Source organism: Lynx canadensis, chromosome B2 (genome assembly GCF_007474595.2).
Source record: "Lynx canadensis isolate LIC74 chromosome B2, mLynCan4.pri.v2, whole genome shotgun sequence".
NCBI classification, from domain to species: domain Eukaryota; kingdom Metazoa; phylum Chordata; class Mammalia; order Carnivora; family Felidae; genus Lynx; species Lynx canadensis.
The window spans coordinates 53,166,446-53,189,239 of record NC_044307.1 but is presented as its reverse complement, the minus strand read 5'-3'; the positions used below and the strand labels follow the sequence as shown (position 1 = coordinate 53,189,239).

General features: G+C 34.3%; 1 protein-coding gene across 1 annotated transcript in view; it reads left to right on the top strand.

The window, feature by feature from the left end:
• HMGCLL1 (3-hydroxymethyl-3-methylglutaryl-CoA lyase like 1) overlaps positions 1-22,794 on the top strand; it is a 192,306-nt gene that overhangs the window by 63,821 nt on the left and 105,691 nt on the right. Inside the window, exons 4-5 of the mRNA XM_030315732.1 lie at positions 12,228-12,323; positions 14,545-14,693. Of these exons, the coding sequence (XP_030171592.1) occupies positions 12,228-12,323; positions 14,545-14,693 (245 nt within the window). The remainder of the gene's footprint in view (positions 1-12,227; positions 12,324-14,544; positions 14,694-22,794) is intronic.

Sequence of the window (22,794 nt, the reverse complement as noted above, 5' to 3'; positions counted from 1 at the left end):
ACTTTCTAGTCTTTGTTGCTTTTTGTCTTTTTTGTTTTGTTTTGTCCTTTATCCTTTGAAAAAGTCTCCCTTAAAATTTCTTGCAGGGCTGGTTTTGTGGTCATGAACTCCTTTAGGTTTTTGTTTATCTGGGAAACCCTTTATCTCTTTTTCTATTTTGAATGACAGCCTGCTGGATAAAGAATTCTTAGCTGCATATTTTCCAATTCAGCACGTTGAATATATACTGCTACTCCTTTCTGGCCTGCCAAGTTTCTGTGGTCTGTTGCAAACCTGATTGGTCTTCCCTTATAAGCTAAGGACTTTTTTTTTTCCCCTTGCTGCTTTCATAAGTCATTCCTTGGAGATGGTCGTTTTTTGTTGAATCTAAAGAGAGTTCTCTGTGCTTCTTGGATTTTGATGTCTGTATCCTTCCCATATTAGGAAAGTTTTCTGCTATAATTTGCTGATACAGACCTTATGACCTTTTTTCTTGCTCTTCATTTTCTGGTATTCCTATGATTGAAATGTTACCCTTTTTTAATAAGTCACTGAGTTCACTAAGTCTTGTATCACTATCTTTTGCCTTTGATTCCTTCTTTTTCTGTTTTATTATTTTCCATAATTTTATCTTCTGTATTGTTGATTCATTGCTCTGCTTTGTGCATCCTTGCCATCTTGGCACCATTTGAGATTGCATCTCAGTTATGGCATTTTTAATTTCAGCCTGACTAGATTTATTTCTTTATCTCCACAGAAAGGGGTTCTCTGCTCTCTTCTAAGCTTTTTTTTTTTTCAACTCCAGCTATTCTTATTATCGTGGTTCTAAATTCTAGTTCACACATCTTACTTACATCTATGTTGATTAAGTCCCTGGCTGTCATTTCTTCCTTTTCTTTCTTTGTGGTGAATTCCTTCATTTTGTCATTTTGGAGGAAGAACAGAATTAATAAAATTAAAAAAATTAAAAACAACACAAAAAAATAAATGAAGCTAGATCCTAGGTGTGTTTTGGTCTGCTTGTTGAAAGCAGCTTTATAGAATAGAGTAAAAAGGGAAAGAAAAGAATGGAAAAAAGTTGAGAAAAATTTAAAAATTAAAAAAATGATAGAATAAATAGAATAAAATCCAGTAGAATAAAAATTTTAAAAAAGTAAATTTTTCTGTTTATATCTAAGAAAGAGAAAGAATGAAGGAATAAAACAATTTAAGCAAAAACAGGAGCAAAAAAAAAACGTGAACAAACAAATTAATAAGCAGAATGAAACCTGGAGTTATATCCCTTTTTCCGTAGAACTGAAACTTTGAAGCACTCTATAGTCTCTACACTAAGCAAGTGGAGTGACTTGTGCTATGTCTTCTGTCGATGTGTTTGGGAGGGGCTTCGTGTAATTGGTGGCACTCCATTAGGTGGCACTGCTTATATTACTGTGGTGGATAAGTGTACCTGCACAAAATGAGTATGCAAGGGAGAAGTGGAAATGGCTTCACCCAGGTCCTTAGTCTCTGAACAGGAACTTCACACACTCACCCGTGATCAAGCACCCTTCCTTTGTCTCAGGCCTCTGTCCATTCCCTGCCTCTATCCTATGTTCAAGCTGTCTGCCTACAAAGCGGCACCTCCCTCCAGAATTTTATCTCAGATGGGGTTGTGTTTCAAAACCCCACATTTCAGAGACCTCCGTGGCTGGATCCATGCCAACTGTCTGGGGGAGGGTCTCCCTGAGCAATGTCCAGGTCCTGGCTTGCCCAAGAAAACATTCATGTGATCATGCAGCAGCAGAGGTTCAGAGAATATTGCCAGTCACACTACACAGCCAGCGCCAAGTTTCACCACACTCTGGTGTCTTTGTCCTAATACTAGCAAACATGACTGCTCTCCAGGGGATGCTGGGACCTTTGCCTACAGGGAGGTTCTATGGCCTCTACCAAATGCACTCCAAGCAGGGGAACCACTTCTCCCTGTGTGGCGCACCGACCCCTCAGATCCCACTGCCTGCTCTTTGAGATTTGCCCTGCTTCCTCACAAGAGCATCACCAGGCACCGAGCTCTGAAACTTCAGACCCTGCGCTCCACTGTTTATAGAAACCTGGTGGTTTGCAACCCTCTCCTTTCTTCCCGTCAGTGGTTTTGGGGAAGACATTTCTTATTCAGTCCCCTGTGAGTGTTTTCACTCTTTCTCTTTCCAGTTACTTTCAGGAGGAATGCTTTTCTTGCACAATCCCTATGCACAGCACTCTCCCCTTTATCTTTCTCTCTGTGTCCTCTCCCTGTGAAAATGGCTTCCTACCCTTCACAGCTTTTCTTCCCCCAGTTCACCTTTCCACACCACGTACCTGCTGAGTTGTGTGGCTCGAGTTATGCAATTGTTGTATTAATTCTTAGATCAACTTCCTAGGTGTTCACAACGGTTTGGTGCTGATCTAGCTGTGTTTCAGGGATGAGACAAGCTCAGGGTCTCCATGCTGCTCCATCATCTTAACTGTTCCAATTGAAATCTATCGTCTTAACAAATTTTTCAAGGTGCAATGTAGTATAGGCAGAATGTCGTACAGCACATTCAGAACTTAACCATCTTGCATAACTGAAACTGTACCCATTGAATAACAACTTCCCATTTCTCCCTTATCCTCAGCCCCTCACAGTCACCATTGTATTCTCTGGGTCTATGTGTTTAATTATATTAGCTACCTCATATAAGTGGGATTATGCAGTATTTATCATTCTGTAATTGGCTTATTTCATTTAGCATAATGTACTCAAGGTTTATCTTTGTTGCATTTGGCAGAATTATTTTATGAATGCTTATGATATTTCGTTGTGGGTTTTGCCACATTTTCTTTATCCATTCAATCTTGGAGATTTAGATTATTTCATCTTGGATATTGTGGATAATGCTGCTCTGACTCAGGAATGCAGATATCTATTTGAAATTCTGATTTTAATTATTATGGATAAATACCTAGATGTAGGTTTGCTGCAACATACAGTATTTCTATTTTTAGTTGAATAACCTCCATAATGTGTTCCACATTGGCTGTGCCATTTTAAATTTCTAACAGGAGCGTACAAGAGTTCCATTTTCTCTACATTATTGCCAATACTTGTTATCTTCTCTGTTTTTCATCCTAACAAGTATAAAATGATATCTTACGGTAGTTTTGATTTGTGTTCCCTGATGATTAGTGATGTTGAATATCTTTTCATATGTCTGTTAGCCATATGAGATATGTCTGTTGCCTTAGAGATATGTCTATGGAAATCCTTTGTCCATTTTTAATTGGTTTGTTGTTATTTTTGCTATAAGGTTGGCTGTATTCCTTATATATTTTGGATATTAACCTGTTATCGTATATATGGCTTATAAATATTTTCTTACAACTTGGAGGCTCCCTTTTTGCTCTATTAATTGTTCCCTTGCTGTGCAGAAGCTTTTTATTTGGCGTAGTGCCTCTTGTCTTTTTTGCTTTTTTTGTCCTTTTGGTGTCATATACAATTAATCATTGCCAAGATGAATGCTATGAAACTATTTTCTTTCTTTCTCTTTTTTCCCCTAGGAGTTTTACAGTTCCAGATCTTACATGTCAGTCCATTTTGGGTTCATTTTTGTATATGGGATAAGATTAGGATCCAATTTCATTCTTTTACATGTTGTTATCTAGTTTTTCTAGTACCATTTGTTGAAGAGATTATCTTTTCTCCATTGTGTATTTTTGGCATCCTTGTCAAAGATCAATTGAACGTTTATGTATCAGTTTATTTCTTAGCTCTCTATTCTTCTCCATTAGTTTATATATCTATCTTCTATGCTGTTTTAATTATTATAGCTTTGAAAATTATTTTGAAATCAGGAATTGTGATATATCCAGCTTTATTCTTCTTTCTCATGATTAATTTGGCTATTTGAGTTTCTTCATAGTTCCATATAAATCTTGGGATTGTTTTTCTATTTTGGTAAAAAAAACAAAAAAACAAAAAATGCCATTGATATTTTGGTAGGGATTGCATGTTTAATTTATAGATCACTTTGGGTAATGTGGATATTTTCACAGTACACAATCTTAGAATCCATGAACATGGGATATCTTTCCGTTTATTTCTAGCTGCTTTAATTTTTTTCATCACTGTTTTATAGTTTTCAGTACACAGTTCTCCCACTTCCTTGGTTAACTTTGTTCATAAGTATTTTATTCTTTTTGATGCTATTGTAAATGATATTGTTTTCTTAATTTCCTTTTTGGATGGTTTGTTGTTACTGTATATAAATGCAACTGATTTTTGTATGCTGACTTTGAATCCTGCAACTTTACTGAATTTTTTATTAGTTCCAAGAGGCTTTTGTTTTTGTTAATGTGGCCCTTAGAGTTTTTTACATATAAGATCATGTCGTCTGTGAACATAAATACTTTTACAACTTCCTCTTCTTTGCATGCCTTTATTTTTTTTTTCCTTGCCTAATTGCTTTGGCTAGGACTTCTAATTTTATATTGAATGTAAACAGAAAAAGTAGGCATACTGTTGTATCCCTGATTCAGAGGAAATATTTTTCACTGCTGAATATGATGATAGCTGTGGGTTTCATATATGGTCCTTATTATGCTGAGGTAGTTTGACTCTGTTCCTAAAGTTTTATTTGTTGGTGAGTTTTTATCATAAAATAGTGTTGAATTTTGTCATATGCTTTCTGATGAAGCATTTTTGGTCAAATATTGACGTATATTGACATGGTCATCCTTAATTCTGTCACTGTAGTGTATCACATTAATTTCTTTGTGCATGTGAATCTTTCTAGCATCCCAGGGATAAATCTAAGTTGCCCATGGTGTATAATCCTTTACATGTTGTATTGAATTTGGTTTGCTAGTAGTCTTTGGAGGATTATTTATTCTGTGTTTATTAGGAATATTGGCCTATAGTTTTCTTGTAGCGTCTTGTCTGGTTTTGGTATCAAGGTCTTATAAGACCAGCTCCTTATGTATGGTCTTATAAAATGAGTTTGGAAGTATTCCCTTCTCCTCAAACTTTGGAAGAATTTGAAGGAGGATTGGCATTAAGATTTCTTTAAATGTTTGGTAGAATTCACCAGTGAAGTCTTCTGGTTCTAGGCTTTTCTTTGTTCAGAGATTTTTAAATTACTGATTCAGTCTCATTACTAGTTGTAGTTTTGTTCAAAACTGATTGAAACTGATTTTCCTTTTCTTCATTTTTTTCCTTCATTTTTTGAAGCCTTTCTCATAATAGCACTTTACAATACTTTCTTTAGAGAAGCTAGAAAGATGATTCAGTCTTTTCTGGTGTTTAGGGTTTTTTTGTTTTTATTTTTTTATTTTTTTATTTTTTGCTTTTCATTTTGTTTTTGTTTTGTTTTTTTGTATGTGATATGTAACCTTATATACAGACACACTGCTTGAGAAGAATTACTACAGTTTTGTGCCCTTCACAATGAATAATTTTGATATATATTCTGTGATTTTTGTAAAAGATAACAATATGAATGATGTATTTAAAATTTTATATCTTGTGTTTTGAATATATTTCTGTTAAGAAAAGACTTCCATTTAATTTGACATTGGTGAAAACTGGTTATCACTTAGAATTTTACACATACAATGTTTAGAAGAATTTTCTAAACTAGCTTCTGGCTCTATACATTTTGAAACTCATTTCTCCTTAAATATTTATATACGTCTGGTCCCAGATATTGTAGGACATTGTGAATATGGACTCTTTGCTTAACCCTACAGTGACAGTTTTAATAGGAAGTGTAATTGAGTATTATATGTAATATAATATTTATGTATTTTAAACATATGAGAACATTTACAACGATATTATTGAAGAGGCAACCATCATGAGCTCTCTGTAGTGGCAAACTTTGTGCCTGAATTCATACATAAAGAAATATAAAATAGAAATTTAAAGCGATTAAATGGTGTTCCAGTCCTAATGTGCATTATTTGGAGACCATTACAGCAGACCCATTCTATAGATTAAAGCAACATTTTGTATCTTCCCATTTGTCTTCTCTTCTCATACTTGTTCATTGCTCCAGAGAAGTACAAGCATCTTGCCACCAAGACATACCTCTCACCCCCCATCCTGTTTTCCTCCAACTTTATTGCTATTTTGATTATTTAGACTTTCTCACTCTCTTGTCCTCTTGCTTCTAGCACTCAACAGTTGACCTCTTAAAATACTGTGAGAAGAAATCAGGTGCAGGATTCTTGTTAGAGTGAAGGGGAGGAAACAATTTGACTTCTTTAGCATTTGAATGGAATGAAAGAAGGGACAATGGGCAATGCTCACTCCTTAATGATGCTTGACTTGGTCATATGGACTGGAGAAGGACAAAGAAAAAAAAAGAGTGAAAGCAGAGTTCTTTATTTAGGTTACACGATCTAGTTGTAAGACGTGGTCAAATTATATAATTTTACAGATACCACTTTGTAGATAGCACTGTAAAGATGGAATCTCTTAACATCTTTTTTGTTTCCTCAGATGAATTTTAGATTCTATTCTACACACTTTTGCCATTTAAAAACACAATGCTAACTTAAATTCTTAATATTTCCACCCCATAACATGGTACAATTTCCTCACCTTTAGCAGAGCCAGTGAAGAATTGAATAGTTTCTATGGTGATACAAAACAACTCAAGTCATGTATTTTGTAATCTTGTTAGTGACTTGTTAGTGACTAAACTGTTACTGACTTAAAATAATAAATGTAGCAGTTTTATATGTCATCAATATGTATAAAAGACTTTCACATAAAATTTTATAATGCAGCTCTGGAACTGAAAAACCTGTACCACATGTTATCTTCATAATTGCATTTGTTCTGGGAAAAGAAAAAAAGATGTTAATCATTGCTAAGTGAATAGGAATCAGTTATTGTAAACAAGAATAGAACTTCTTGATTTTTCTGCAGTTTTATCTAAAGTTAATTATATTTATTTCAGTTGATTGAACATCTCAAACATCATATATTCATTTGGAACTGAACAAAATTTACTTAGTCAATATTCTGTTTTCTCTGTCAGCTGTTACTTGGAAGAGAGAGAAAGTGTAATAGGTATTTTTACTTTCATTTCATTGGACTTGAAAAATGAAAGAATTGTGTGATTTAAAAAAAATTCTGTATGATATTTCTCTCCATAATTATCTGAAGAATTTTAATGAAAAATTGAGTTCAGGCTTTTTAAACTCTTTCCTTTTACAGTACACAGAAAGTTGAATTTATCATAGGAAATATGTAAATAGATATATGTGAATCGTCTCATTCTATGAATACATTTGAATAGCTTCAAGCTGTATGAATAGTTTTGCTTCATCAAACTCTCATGAATAATTTGCTCTGTTAAACACCAGACCCCTGAATTACTTACATTTAGCCTAGACAACACTTAGCTTAACTATTTGTCATTATTTTAGTTCAGTTTACCAAGAAAAATGCTTTCTTATCTGTGCTACTTAAAACTCCAGATCACAGGACATTTGTGATTTGTTATGTACACATATACACACATTTCCTTCCCCACTGGCCTGTGTATTAAGTGTGTATGAACTGTCTGCTTCATTTATGCCATGTTAAATATGTAGTAAGTGTATAAAATACTGAATCAATATAAAAATCATGAAACTTTAAAAATTATTTTTAAGGTGTTAGGATTTCTTAAAATTAACTTTAGTGTGCCATCAATATAAATGTAATAGTTTGTGTACAAAATATAATTGAAACTTCTGTTTTTTTCTAAGTTTATGAGAAACTTTTTGTTATTGTTTATGACTATATACATGTGCAATATCTTGAAATCCCAGTAAACTCAGGGAATTTGGATGAGGGCACTGTGTATTTTGGGGAGATTATAGAATTCAGATAATGACAAAATATTAATAAGATATCTAAACATATATTATGTGGCGTGTCTAAATTTAATTAACCCATGATAGTAGCAAATGCAATCTCTAAACTATATGCCTATTACACTCTAATCTTTATGAACTTTTTCATATCTATAATGCCCTTGCAACATGTTGCAAAATATTATTTCAATTCATATATAAATGTGGATGCCTAAGAAATTGATTAACCATGGTATAACCTGCTTTGTTGGCCAGATAGACATAGGTGTTGCCATTTCCAGACTGTGGCCAGGTGATAGCAAAGCATGTTATCAACCAAATTATGGGATTTTTATGATCTTAAAAGTCATAGGAAAATCTTTAAAATATGTTAAATCAAACCAGATGTAGAAAGTTTTTGTTAAATTGTCAAAATAGTGCTGTAAAGGAATCGTTCCATTATTGCTTGAATAACAGTTAAATTTGAGACATTAAAATAACATCAAGATTGAAGTATAGCATAAACTTCCTAAGAGGAAAAAAAAAGGCAAGAATTTTATACCTTCAGCTGAAAGTATATACTTTAACTGAAACCTGTTCTATTTTATTCATTGTAATAAAATTACACCCCATCAGGATTTTCTAAAGCTCTTTATATAACTGTCTTTATTGACCAAATTTAGATAGACTGCTATTACTTCTTGAATGACCTCATTATACTGTGGCTATTTCAAAGAAGGAAAAAGTACTGGTTTGTTGGATTCAAATTCATGTTTTATAATTTTACTAAGGTATCTTCAATGATTATCAAAGCTTAACTTTCATCACATAGGAATTTTGATACTATCATCTCTGTTTTCTAGTTTTAGTGATTAAAACATCTGTTAAATCATTGTTTTTTCATCGTGAGTCAATATTTTTGTTAATTTACATGTAGAATGAAATACTAGCATACAGGTCAATATGATCTGTATTTCTTAAAGAATAAAATTTGTTTTGTGCTCTTTATGCTACTTTATGATGCATACGTTAACCAAATCTGTATATTGGTTACAGAAACACTTTACTCATTTCTGTTATATAATATAAATGTTTCTAATGAACATTTAAACATTCTAGACCATAAGTACTAGTAGTATCGATTAATATTACTCTCTAGTAAGAGTATTGTTTCAGATTTCATTACACTTCCCTAGAACTAGTAGTAACTTTGCTTTTCTTTGATTGAAATTAGTAGTACTATAATTTTTTATTGTAAATTGTGTGTATATGTTAGCATGTGCATTTATGTGTGTGTGTGTGTGTGTGTGTGTGTGTGTGTGTGACGGAGAAAGAGGGAGAGAGAGAGGTACAGATAGAGTTCACCCTGTAGCATCAGGCCTAAAGGCTAAATTCATAGATATGTAGTGAAGGACTGTGTTGAAATATGCACAAATGCTAAATAATTTAAAAAGAAGGCTATATGGGGCACCTGGGTGGCTCAGTAGGTTGAGCGTCCTACTTCAGCTCAGGTCATGATCTCACGGTCCATGAGTTTGAGCCCCGCATCAGGCTCTGTGCTGACACCTCGGAGCCTGGAGCCTGCTTCAGATTCTGTGTCTCCTTCTCTCTCTTCACCTCCTCTGCTCACACTCTGTCTCTCTCTCTCAAAAATAAATAAGCATTACAATTTTTTTTAAAAACAAAAAGAAGGCTATATAATAATGAGGATTGCATTTTTGAGTAAAGTCCTCTTCCTTACACTGATATCCCACTGTGTCCTATTAATTTTTCTTGGGACTTCCATTCCCAGTACCATTTCTCTGGAACTTGTTGCATGCTGCATTCTCACAAGTGCCCGACAATTGCCTCACTTCTTTTCCATACTGCCCTTTGTATCTCTTCCAGATGTATCTTGCCAAAAATACTGCATTTATCCCAATCTTTGGCTAATTCAACACACACTCCCCATGGCTTTCCTGTTGACCTCATGATAAATGCTGTATTTTTAGAATAATGTGAACCTAACTCAAGGACACATCCCAGTGTATAGTCCCCTATCTTCATTTATAATCCATTCCCACATTATTTACCCATAATCTTCTCTAGCCAGATTATGTATTGCTACTGCTGCCCCACCCCTCCCTCCTTTCCAACCCTATTGATTTTTCTGTGTTTCAGCTTCTATGGCTATGTAATGAACTACCTGAGAACTTAGTGGTGTAAATAAGCATTTGCTTTGCTCATGAAATCTGAGGGTGGGTCCAGGAGGGCACCTTGTTTGTTCCACAAGGTCTGGGGCTTCATGTGAGTGACTTGAATGCTGGAGGCTAAGGTCATCTGAATGCTTCTTCAGTCACAAATTTAGGGGTGATGCTGGTTGTTCTCTGGGGGCCTTAGTTTCTTTTCACATGTTACTTTCCACATTAGCTGCCACACATGGCCTCTCTGCATGAGCTAATTTTTTTTTTTTTCACAGCCTGTTAGCTGATTTCCCCACAGTGGCTTCCCCCAAAGAGAAAGCCATATGGAAGCTGTGTACTTGTCTATGACCTAGGCTCTGAAGTCACATATTATTATTTCTGCTATATTCTGTTGCTTGGAGTAATCACAAATCTGCCCAGGTTCAAGTGGGAAGTAAATATAGTTCACCTATTGATAGGAATTGTTGAACTTCTGGAAAAGCATGTGGAATTAGAAATACTGTTGTGGCCATATCTTTTTAAATTTTAATATGCTGTAGTCATGTTCTGCAGTTTGTATTCCATACCTCTTAAAATTTTCCTAGGCTATTAAAGGTCCTACTAACCTTTCCCCATTCTGAACTCTTATAACCTGTGCTCTGATTGGCAACCACTATATTCCTTTCAATGGTTATGTTTCTGTGTGCATCTGTGCTATCTCCCCAAATTATTTAGTGCAAGGACCTTACTTTCCTGTATTTATATTTGCCACAAGGCCTAGCATAGGGGTTTGGACACAGTAGGTGCTTAATAAACATCTGCTTTAAAGTTAAATAGTCTCAGCATGAAATTAGAGCATTGGCTTTTATGCACTGTAGGTGACCATGGGGGATAGTCGTTGTTAAGAATGCAGTTATTGGTTGGCAGACAGTGGATGTGATCTCTAAGAAATAAGTAAGCAAGAATCATGTTTTCGACAGAAGTAAATGTGTTTGGATTGTATGAAACTTGGAGACTTAAATGTCAATAAGGTAGGATGTAGTCAATGGGAGGCACTTTTTTTTGCATCTTAAATATTTAATTTTCAATTTAAAATGTATTTAAAACTCATTTACTTAATTCCACTGGCATTTCACTGAGAGTAAGACTAAGGGGCTAATAGGAGTAAATATTGTAATATTTAATATATTTAAACTGTGTAGTTCTATTAAGAAAAGCATTTGTACTTTGATTAATTTTTACTGCATTTTAAAATTAAAAATACTTGTTGTAACAAGCCAAGATACATAGGTAAAAAACAAGTCTTTCATTATCCATTCCCATATTGAAGGTAAAGATTTTGGTTTGATGTATGTTTCTATAGCTTTCCCCATGCTCATTTTTTATACTTTTCATTGTTTATATATTATTCCTTATATTTATTGTTTATGCCATAATTTATTCTGAATTATATAAAGCTCATGGTATGTCAGTGATAATTTGTCTATGTGCTGATTATGAGATTTGATCATCGGTTATTTGCTCTAGGAGGCTAAATAATAGACTTTGTGGCAAACTAGTAACTTTGATTCTATAAAGTTGATTTTTTATAGGATCACAGAAAATATAGAAAAATAAAGTCTTGGAGAGATGGGTTAAATTTTCCTGTTTGTTACTCCATTGTATGCATTTGTTTGCATTATAAGAACAAATAGTAATCTGATGATAATTCAGAGAGCACTATGACTCTTACTGAAGCATCCATGCTAACCAAATAACATATATACTATGATTTCAGCCTTATTAAAGTATTCTAAAAGATATGTAATTTTTTACTAAATAATGTAAAATTTCATACATTGAAAATTATTTGGATGTGAGATTTTCACATGGAAGTTAAAAGCATGGCATATTGCTTTTAAAATTTTCCCCAGTCTCAGGAGTATTTGAAGGGTGGGCTGTGAAATAAAAGAAGGAGACCAAAGATCAGCCAAGTGAAAATAGTAGAGAGTTGCTGACTATTCATAATCACTCATTTAACCAGATCCTGTTATGTGAATAAGTTAAGCCCAGATCTAGTTTTTATGTATTTATGACCTTACGAACTACTTATCATTAGCTATCTTGACAGAGCTTTATTATTTCTGACATTAATTTTAGAATATAATTGCATGAGTAATTATAACCTTCTTGAAAAATGAAACATTTGCTTGACAAAATATTTAAAGTTAAATATTTGTATATAACTATTACATATTTCAGATGGCTGATCACACTGAAGTGATGAAAGGCATTCATCAATACCCAGGAGTTCGATATCCTGTCCTTACTCCTAATCTTCAGGGTTTTCACCGTGCTGTAAGTGTGCTGCGAATTATTTTAAAATCAATGCTTCTTGCTGTTTTAAGGATCTTTACAAAGTTAAAACAGTATCCAATGTGGCTCCCTTGTTACCCTGCATAAATGCTAATGTATGCACACGAATACCTGGTGATCTGTAACTCCATGGTATTGGTATGGACTAAAGTGTTCCACATAAATGGCCCTTCCATTTTAACCATTCAGGAATCAAAACACAAAAATAGTTATCCATTTTGCTGAAGTTCTTTCGAAAGTATATTTTGTGTTTCCTTTGTAAATAAGGAATACAGAATTTAACTTAAACATTTCTCAGTACGATATTAGTGTTATTGTAGTGGATCATTTTTGCCAACTTTTTTGGATCAGCTTTTTGTTGCTGATGTTCCCTCCCTGTAGGTGAAGCTAACCACTGTTACTTACAACTGCCTCTAGCAACTTTCCCTATTCTCCCCTTCCGGCTTGTTTCTCCCAATCCTATGTGAGTTAAGAATTTATATGTGAAAAAAAACTTTGATAATGACACATACAAGAGGAATCAAGGCAATATTAAGAAGGCTTGAGGTGTTGTGCTTAAATGGCTTTGTCATAAAAGTTTTTCACCAGCTATTTCTGGTGTTAATTATTATTTTTCACTTTTGTATTTGGGACTGTGTTGCATAAAGTTGAGGTTGTAGACGCTCATTGATATATCACCTGTTGTGTATCTTTGTTAAAACCATTCTTCTTTTGTTAATTTTTTTTTAATTTTTTTTTCAACGTTTATTTATTTTTGGGACAGAGAGAGACAGAGCATGAACGGGGGAGGGGCAGAGAGAGAGGGAGACACAGAATCGGAAACAGGCTCCAGGCTCTGAGCCATCAGCCCAGAGCCTGACGTGGGGCTCGAACTCCCGGACCGCGAGATTGTGACCTGGCTGAAGTCGGACGCTTAACCGACTGTGCCACCCAGGCGCCCCATTCTTTTGTTAATTTTGGTGTAAGTTTTTTATTCTACTCTAAAGAAAGAGGCATTTTAAGAAATTATAAATATTGCTGTCGTTGGTCCTAACAAAGTAACGAATGTCTCCACCTTGAAAAAGACACGAACTGAGAGTACACCCTCAACAATAGCTTGGGAGGGCAAATAATGGGATGGAACACATGGCTTGGGAGTCAGGCATGCCTGTTCTCAAAGCATGACTTGATAACTTATAGTGGCTTTTGGACTTTGTGCTAGTTATTTAGCCTCTTTGAGCCACAGTTTTCTCGTCTGTAAAATGGGTAAGATTGTGGGTTACAGATAGAACACACAAAAGTACTAACATTCTGGCACACAGTAAGTATTAAAATAGAATTTTGATTTTAGAAGTTAAAAATTTATTTTTGGTGGAGGACTGGAAGCCAATTGGTGTTTTTTAAATGTTGGATAAAAAAAAAAAAAGATTTTTTTTTCTTAGTACGTTAATAGGGTATCCGAAAGAGAGGAGAATCTAGGCACAGCGCTACAGATACATTAATAGAAAGTCTTAAAAAATCCAGCTGGAAAATGAGGAAATGTGATATTTGAAAACAAGTCACTGGAGAAGTCTGGGGAAAGGACTTAAGATGGCAAAAGGGAAAAATATTAGGTTAATATTTTGGATTTAAAGACTAGGCAAGAGGATTAAGACATTAGACATACAAGAGTATGTTGTAGCAGTCAAGGTATGAAACAATGGAAGCTAGCTTAAGAGACAGGAAAAAAATTTGGCGCAAAGTCTAAATGATGAATTGGAAAAACATTTTTCTGTTAGGTTATAGGAAGAGGAGAACAGAAAGCATTTACTACTCTTTAATAATTGGTCTAAAAATAATGTTTTCCATAGATATTAAAAGGCTTTATTGGGGTGCCAGTATTTTCCATAATTACAGTTAAAATATTTTTGATACCTACGCATAATTTAGGAAAGATGAAATTAAATTGGAACATCATCACTGTTTTCTGTACTTCATAGATTCTGTACTTCATAGTTTCATAGATTCATAGAGTGTTGCAGCTTGGGGAATTATTTTGTTATCACGAAATACTTGTAAGTTTGAAAAGAGCTTATGTGGCAAGATGAGAAGACTCTAATTGTGAATTCCAAGGCAAATGTTAATGAATACATGTATGCCTTTATTGAGTAATTAATATTTCTTCTATTGTTATCATTTACATATTTTAAGTTAATTGTTTTTGCCCTTAATCCTCTTTTTTCAGGTTGCTGCCGGAGCCACCGAGATATCAGTTTTTGGTGCCGCATCTGAATCCTTTAGCAAGAAGAATATTAACTGTTCTATTGAAGAAAGCATGGAGAAGTTTGAGGAGGTTGTTAAGTCGGCAAGGCACATGAATATTCCAGCACGAGGGTATTTATGAAATTCCACAAATTCTAGTTAGTTACTATCTATTGTTTAAGTTCGTATATGAACTATGTAGTTATTATTTTAGCATTCATAATATATGTAGGGTGTCTTTTATACCTTGTATGATCAGGCCATCACTGTATAGTGATCTGTCTCGTGAATACCAGTTAATAATTATTAGAGTTTATCTAGCCTAGAGGGTATAGTGCTCCAAGATCAGAGGCCGACTTGACTTTGCAAACCTGACATTGTTACTCATCTTATTAACACTTACCCAAATGCAACTATCTTTTCATCTCAGCCTACTGTTGGGTTGATCAATTTGTGTATACTCGTAGTACCATTTGCGAAGGAAACCTCTAATGTGGTTTCCACATCTTTAAAAAATTTTTAAGACCTATTATTTTTTGTTCCAAAATTATTTTATGTAGACCTTCAATAGAGTATTTAAAACATAAAATTGAGCCTTCAAGCTGCACCAGGAAATTCGGCCCATCTTTCCCCTCATTCAGCATCCCTTTCAACAGCCGATTTCCCTGTTTTCTCTGTGTGACCCAAAAGCAAAGGTAAATGGGGAAGAGGAAGAGAGAGAAGATCTGCTTTGATTCTTACCTGCTTCCAGAACCAGCAGTTGGAGCATGTACTGCAAACAGGCTCTACTCCCAGACCCATGTTCTATGAAATGTATAATAAATGATCACTTAAGAAGGAATTTGTTTCTAAGACATTAGCTAATTTTCTATTGCTTTTTATAATTATAGTGGTATGATAGTCTTCTCATGGAAATCAATTAAGACGTATAGCATTCATAAGACAAGTCTGATAGCTATAATTAGATTTGGATACAGGTTTACTTCCTTCAGTTGAGGAGAGAAAAATCTGTAGTGGCAGGGAGAGGTTTAGTGGTTAATGAGAAAGACAAGTGGATCCAATTTTGAGTGACCACATTAGAAAAGGGTTAGAATTCAACCAAGGTCCTTTGGAGAGCAAATAGAATTAGACCACACCATGGGGAACTGTCTTATTGGTTTGCTTACTTTTGTTAGCTTATTTTTCCTCTCTCCATAGCAATAGTTTTCAGCATGAGTTTTTAAAGATATAAAATTGTTTTTGTAATTAAAATATACACATCATGGAAAGCACATGCAAGAAAAATTTATAAACCAAGAAATGTGTATCCATAGACAGAAAATAAAGGATGTGTATTCTTAAGGCAAAAAAAAGGTGAATAGTCACAAAACCATGTATTACAAGTTTCTAAATTCAAACATATGTAAGCTGTTTTGTCTCTTTCTTTTTAAAGAATGGGAAAGATGAAGAAGCTACTGTATTTTAATGCATCTTTAAATATGGAGTATAGATTTTACAGTAAAGTCACTCATTAGAAATTTGAAAAACGCATAACTGTGCAAAGTAAAGTGCATGTGCAGCTTGCACTTCAAATAGGAAGTTTTTTTAATGTTAGAAGATGGATGTAAACATAAATTGTTTAATATCATATTTTATTATCTGTTTTTCTCTTATAAAGTAGAATAGGTAATATATTTAATAGAAATCTTAAATCCTCTTGAATACTGAGTTTTGGGCAACTAATATTGTCCCATCAGTAAAGCAACTTTTTTTTTTTTTTTAATAAAGTGTGTGTGAGTTGGGGAGGGGGTTAGGGGGTTAGAGAGAGAGAATCCCAAGCAGGCTCCACACTGAACATGGAGCCTGACATAGGGCTCGATCTCACCACCCTGGGATCATGACCTGATCTGAAATGAGGAGTTGGATGCTAAACCTACTGAGCCACCCAGGCACCCCAATAAAGAAACTTCTAACCATGCTATAACTTAAAAAGTTTGCCAGGCCTTAATAAGAAGGGTACAAAGTGCAAGATGGACAAAAACTGACTCACAGTCCAATGCCATCAGCAGAGTACATTAGAGACTTACTGCAGAAGTATACAATAAATAAATGTGTGTTTTCCAATGCAGATTTTGTTCCTTTGAGCACAACTCCTAGATCTTCTGAAACAGTATTCATTTTTAGAAATAGGCCTTTTAGTATGTGAGTTCCCTCTTTGTGCAGATGAGAATTATCTACCTACTCCCCCAAATGTTAATAGAGTTTAAATTAGATTTTATTTTTGCTGGCAATCTAGAATTTAGATACGCAATATTAGAAGTCATAGGTCATTGGTACTCAGTTAAGAAAGAGAGTCATGTTCAACTAGTTGAAACTGAAGCAGACACCTCAGCATCTTACTATGGCAACATGGCAACAGCTGCGTCAACATGTACTTGATCACCGTCCAGAAAATTTATGTCATCAGCTGTCAGATTTAAAGGCCATAAGGCAGTACACATTTTATAAATGCTCACTAAAACCATTTAAATTTTAATAAAATAGTAAACCTTCATATGGTCTAAATAGCAGCTTTTATTAAAGTTATTAAGGCTGTGGTTTGATTCCCCCCCATCCTGTAACACACATATACACATGCATGTGTACACATTTTTTATATGTGCTCAGAACTTTACATAACATCTGGGACACATTGCGAAAACATACCATGCCAGATCATTGACATAAAATGCAAAGTCAGCTAACTACCACTGAATATACATTATATATGAATGAGCAATGAAATGTTTACATTTTGGACTTCATTTTTAATGTGTAATTCATATGACATATGTTTAAAATATCTAGGTTATTTTTCTAATAACAAAATTTTTAAAAAGTTAAAAAGGCAAAGAAAAATAAAACTTTGTGATACATGTAATGATTTTCTCTATTTTTATCAATGCATTTCCTGAAATTATTATCTCTTGGTTTGTCAAGATTCTTCCAAAATTGGAACGTCTTCAAGATATGAAGTAGTGCACTAATATATGAGACATTTAGTTTTATTCCTTTTTGTCTGAGTATTGACCTACCTTAAATGAAGTCACAAGAATCACATACTCTCTTTGTGAGAATATTATTTTTAAAAAGGAAACTATCACTAAGGAGCCATTATTAATTTCACTACTAAAAGGCTTAGAAATCTACATTACAAGTTCAAAAGGTCAGCAGTTGTGCATATCAAAGCAAAACTTCTTACATAATTATATCTTAGGCCTCTTCTGTAAAATGACTTCAAATGATCTGAACCATGATTACTCTGAAAGGTTGAGCCTACTAAAAGTTGAAAGAAGGTAGTTTTGTACCATTTTTCCTGGAAGCCAAACAAAATTACCATACTTTGTTTTAAAAAATTACAAAATGCAAAAATATTTAACTATGAACCGTAACTGCTGGATTCCTCAAATTCCCAGAAAAAAAAAATGTGCAAAATAATGAGAACAAGGAATAAAAGACAGATTAGTAGTTAATATAGACAATCATATATAACTTTTAGATACAGAAAAACCAAAGATCATTTTAGGATGTGGTAATAGTTTACACTGCATATTAGTGTTTTTGTTTTCTCTGGGTAAATACCCAGTAGTGGAATGACTGGATGGTATGGAATTTCTATTTATTGAGGAACCTCCATATTGTTTTTCCAGTGACCCTCAATTTACATTCCCCCCAACAGTGCACAAGGGGTCTTTTTTTTTCCGCTTCAGCATCTACACTTTCTATTTTTTAAATCTTTTTCATACTAGCTCTTCTGAAAGGTGTGAGGTGATAGCTCCTTGTGGTTTGATTTGCATTTCCCTGATGGTAATGAGTGATGTTGAACATCTTTTCATGAGTCTCTTGGCATCTGTATGTCTTTGGATAAAGGTATTCAGGTGTTTTGCCCATTTTTAATTGGATTTTTTTTTTGATGTTGAGGTGTATAAGTCCTTTATATATTTTGGATATTAACTCCTTTTCAGTTATATCATTTGCATATACCTTCTCCCATTTGGTAGTTTGCCTTTTTTGTTTTGTTGACAATTTCCTTCACAATGAAAAAAGCTTTTTATGTTGGGATTGTCTCAGTGGTCCTTTTCACATTTGTTTTTCTAAAGTGCATATTTTATGCATCTCTTGATCTATGACCCTCACCGCCTGCTTTCTGCTTATCCCATAACAATAATAATCCAGTCTGGTTTAACAGCTTCTGGATAAAATTGTATTATGTATATTAGTGGCCAATTTCTTCAATGAAATTAATGTTAATATTAGGAAATTCTTGTGCTTAATTATTTTTTGATGAGTTGCTTAGCTCTGTATAATTTCTAACCTATAAAATGGCCATGAAGTAAGTGCAGATTCCTCTCCCTCAAAGTGGTCAGTTTTCATTGGTTTTCCCGTTAAGAGATAATTTTGAACACAAACTTATTTAAGAACTTGCAACCTGTTTCTTAGCCAAACCATTTATGTTATGTCGCACATGTATTTCTTATTTTTCCTCTGCATAATACAACATGCTATTATGGATTCTGATGCTGATCTTGAAGGTAGTAGTAATATTGGTGAGTGTGATAATGAGTTTCCTTATTTAAGTCTCAGTGTTTTAAATGCACCATGTTTCTCATGACTAATGTAGCAAATACCTTCCATTGGACAGTCTACCCCAGGGGAATTCACTTGCATATATGGCACCATCTTTCAAGTGTACAGTTGATTGGCCAAGTTCCTTTCCAGTATCTTAGACTGAGGCCTTTCTGTTGGCCTGGGAGGAAAAATTTGAAGAGCAATTCAAAACGTCATTTACCAAAACATGGTACATAAAACTCTAAAAATGAGACATCTGTTAAAGCTATTTTCTGTCATACATATGGTTTGTTTGAAGGTATACTTTTTTTTAGCCTTACATATTAATCTGGCACTGCTGTGTATCAGAATAACACCTACCCAGCAATAGTTAATATGTGTAAGCTGTGTTGTGTAGTCATCACTAAACAGCCTTCATACAGAGCCTTTGAAGAGCATGTTTTGTCATTTCTCATGAAATTAGCATTTCAGGGCAAAAAGAGAATTAGCAGAATTGCTCCTTGAGACCCAGGGACAGTATTTATTTCTTACATTGTCTGTAGTGTTAAGTGCTTAGCAGGCTCTCACAATCTGTTTTTGGTTGGCTTATTAGTAATGGAATGCTATTTTGTATTGTTTATAAGCAGACATACTGTGCACGACTGCATCAAAACAGCTCCTACATTTAAATGTCTTAATTATGTTTAATTGACATTACATGTCACCTCTTCATTCTTGGCATTGTTTTTCTCTTCTGAGGATAGCAGTCATTGATTGTTTCCGTTGCAAGTATTTGTGACGTTTATTCCAGGCTCATCGTTTTTGTTTCTTTTTGCCAGAATGATTTTAAAGGACAGAGGATAATAGTGGGAAGGCCTTGGGTAAGGCCTCAATGCAGGTGCTTTTTCATGACTCAGTTCACCAGATAAAGTTGTTAAGACTTGATTGCCTCAGTTTCTCTTTTATCATGATTTTGCACAATATTGATAAATGGCCTTCACAAGCACAAATAAAAATAACTCAGCCTTCCATCCACAGAATTTATTGTAACACCATGCCTTTAATGTTAGCGCAATTAGCTTCAATATGATTGACCATTCTTTGATTCTGTCATCCTATATAGTGTTTAAGGTTTTGTTCTAAATCTGAACTCATATACTATCATCTTTGGCTACAGGATTTAGAAGTAAGTGCATTAATAGCCTGGATGTAGCTACATATTTAGAGTAAAGATCAGGAATTTAATAGAAAATTAATTAAATAATGAAAATGGCACCTTAAATAACAAATTTGTGCATGAATTCATTCAAGAAATACTGAATGTTTTATATAATGTACTGTCTAGTGATAATGTATGGAATATGAAAATGAAAAAGTAGCCAAACTTCAAAGAGTTTCTAGCAGACTGGGAAAATAGTATATAGAGAAATTGTTATTTAACTGTCAAAAAAGGCAAATACATTAAGAGACATACAGACAGATCCTATTCAAGTTTAAAGTAATACTATATTAAATTTCTCGGGGGTTATATGGAGAAACTTAATGCAGAAGGTGTCAATAAAATGAAGTCATTAAAGATAGGTAAATATAGGGAAACATAATCAGAAATAATGGTCTTTTCAGGCAGGGTAAGAAATGTACAAAGAGCAAAGGCATAGTGAAGAGAAATCTCAAAAAGCATTTAGGTAACAGGAAAGAGCTTACTTCCACTGGAAGGGGAGTTTTTCAGGGTGTATAGTGGGAGAGGGGTAGAAAGAGGTTTCACAAACTGCTGAACTTGAATACCAAGTTTACTTGGTAGACGATGGCAAGTCACTATAGATTTTTGAAGTGTAAAACTAATCAGATCTATGCTGTAGTCCTCGTATTTTGTCAATAGGTATTAGTGTAAAAATGAGTGGTGTGAGACCAGAGGCAAGGAGAGCGCTTGGCAGATGTATGCAGCTGTCCTGAGGAAAATACTCAGGGACTGTTCTGTATGTTTGGACTGGCACTAGCAGATGTCACGTGCAACAGAGGCTGGAAGGGAAGAACCAGGGTATCTGGGTTATTGAATATGTTCTCAAAGGTGACCTTTAAGTGATTTGGCAGGACAGACTCTGAAAATGACTGCATTTTTTTTAATGGCAAATGCAGGGGAAGCAAGAGTGAGCATCATTTTTGACATGCTGAGCTTAATATGTCATGTCAATGTGTCAGGAAACCAATTTGTAATGTTCCTGAAACTTGGAGTTGTTCCTTGAGTTATCTATCTGCATAATGATGAAAGACAGAGACTATGGGGGACTGAACTGATGCAAAGACTCCCTTTTCTGTTCCCATTACAAACATATGAAAATAACCATTTTTGAAACATATAGCTAAACTGAGAAAAGAAAGTCCTCAGGTTTCATCAAAGAAAGTGTGGTGAGGATGCAGGTTGATGCCACTAGCACCTGGGGGTATCTATTTCAGATAAAATTCCTAGTGGCTCGAAAATGGGATTTTAATGTCGACATGATATGAGATAGATGTTCTACTAAAACATGCATTTTAAAGTGATGATTCTTGGAGCCTGGAATCTCCTCTTTGCCAATGCAAAGTCAGTGGAATTTGTGGAATATTATGGAAACCCCAAATAAGAAATTAAGGTAGAAATTTGTCCAAGAATTGGTAAAGTCCACTGGGCAAGGACAAAAGGCAGTCATATCTTGTTTATAGAGACAATTGAATAACTCAAGAGTCTCATGAAACTCCCATAGAAACTAAAATCACCATGGAAAGATACAGTAAAAATTACAAACCACATGACGATACAAAGAAGCAAAAAGAAAGAAGAGAGAAAGAAGCAAAAAGGAAAAGCAGGAAAACTTTAACAGAAAAGAAGGAAATAGAACAATCTGAAGAATTTAACCCCTTAAAATACAGAGGCAAAGGAAGAACATAACAGATCTTTATGAAAATAATGAAGATTTTACAAAAAGAAACATTTCTTGAAATGACAAATACATTTATAAAGGAAATGATTGCATTCAGCTGCAGATTACATACAGTTGAAAGGGGTATTGGTGACTAGAAGTAGTATTCAAGGAAACTGCAAAAATAAAACACAGAAAAATGTAATAGAACTTTTGAAAGTGAGGTTAAGAGAGAGTGCCTCACAGAATTTTCAGAAGGAGAAAGCAGGGAAAGTAAATGTTAGAGATAGATTGATGAACTAGTACCTTGAGGATTTTCTAGATTTGAGGAACAACATCAGTGTTAATATTAAAGAAGTATAAGTCCTGACATTCTCATAGTAAAATGCAGAATATTAGATATAAAGAGAGAATCCAAAAAGTAGAGAACAAATTACTTTAAAATTGCTATAACAGAATTACCATTAAATAGCAAAATTCTCGTCAGCAAAACTGAGACCAGAGCTAGTGAAATATGCTCAAAATGGCAGAATGACTGTTCACTTAGAATTTTATACCTAACCAAACTATTAAACATTAATGAAGGTGAAGTAAAATTATTTGGTGACAAAATAGTCTGCAAAACTTTACCATTACTGAAAGAACTAAACGGTGTAGTTCAGTAAAAAGGACATTAAGCCAGAAGTAAGAAATGGGATAAAATAAGAAATGGAGAGGTTGCAGTTTGGGGCTTCAGCAGAATAGAAATGATTCAAGATAGATCTGTGAGA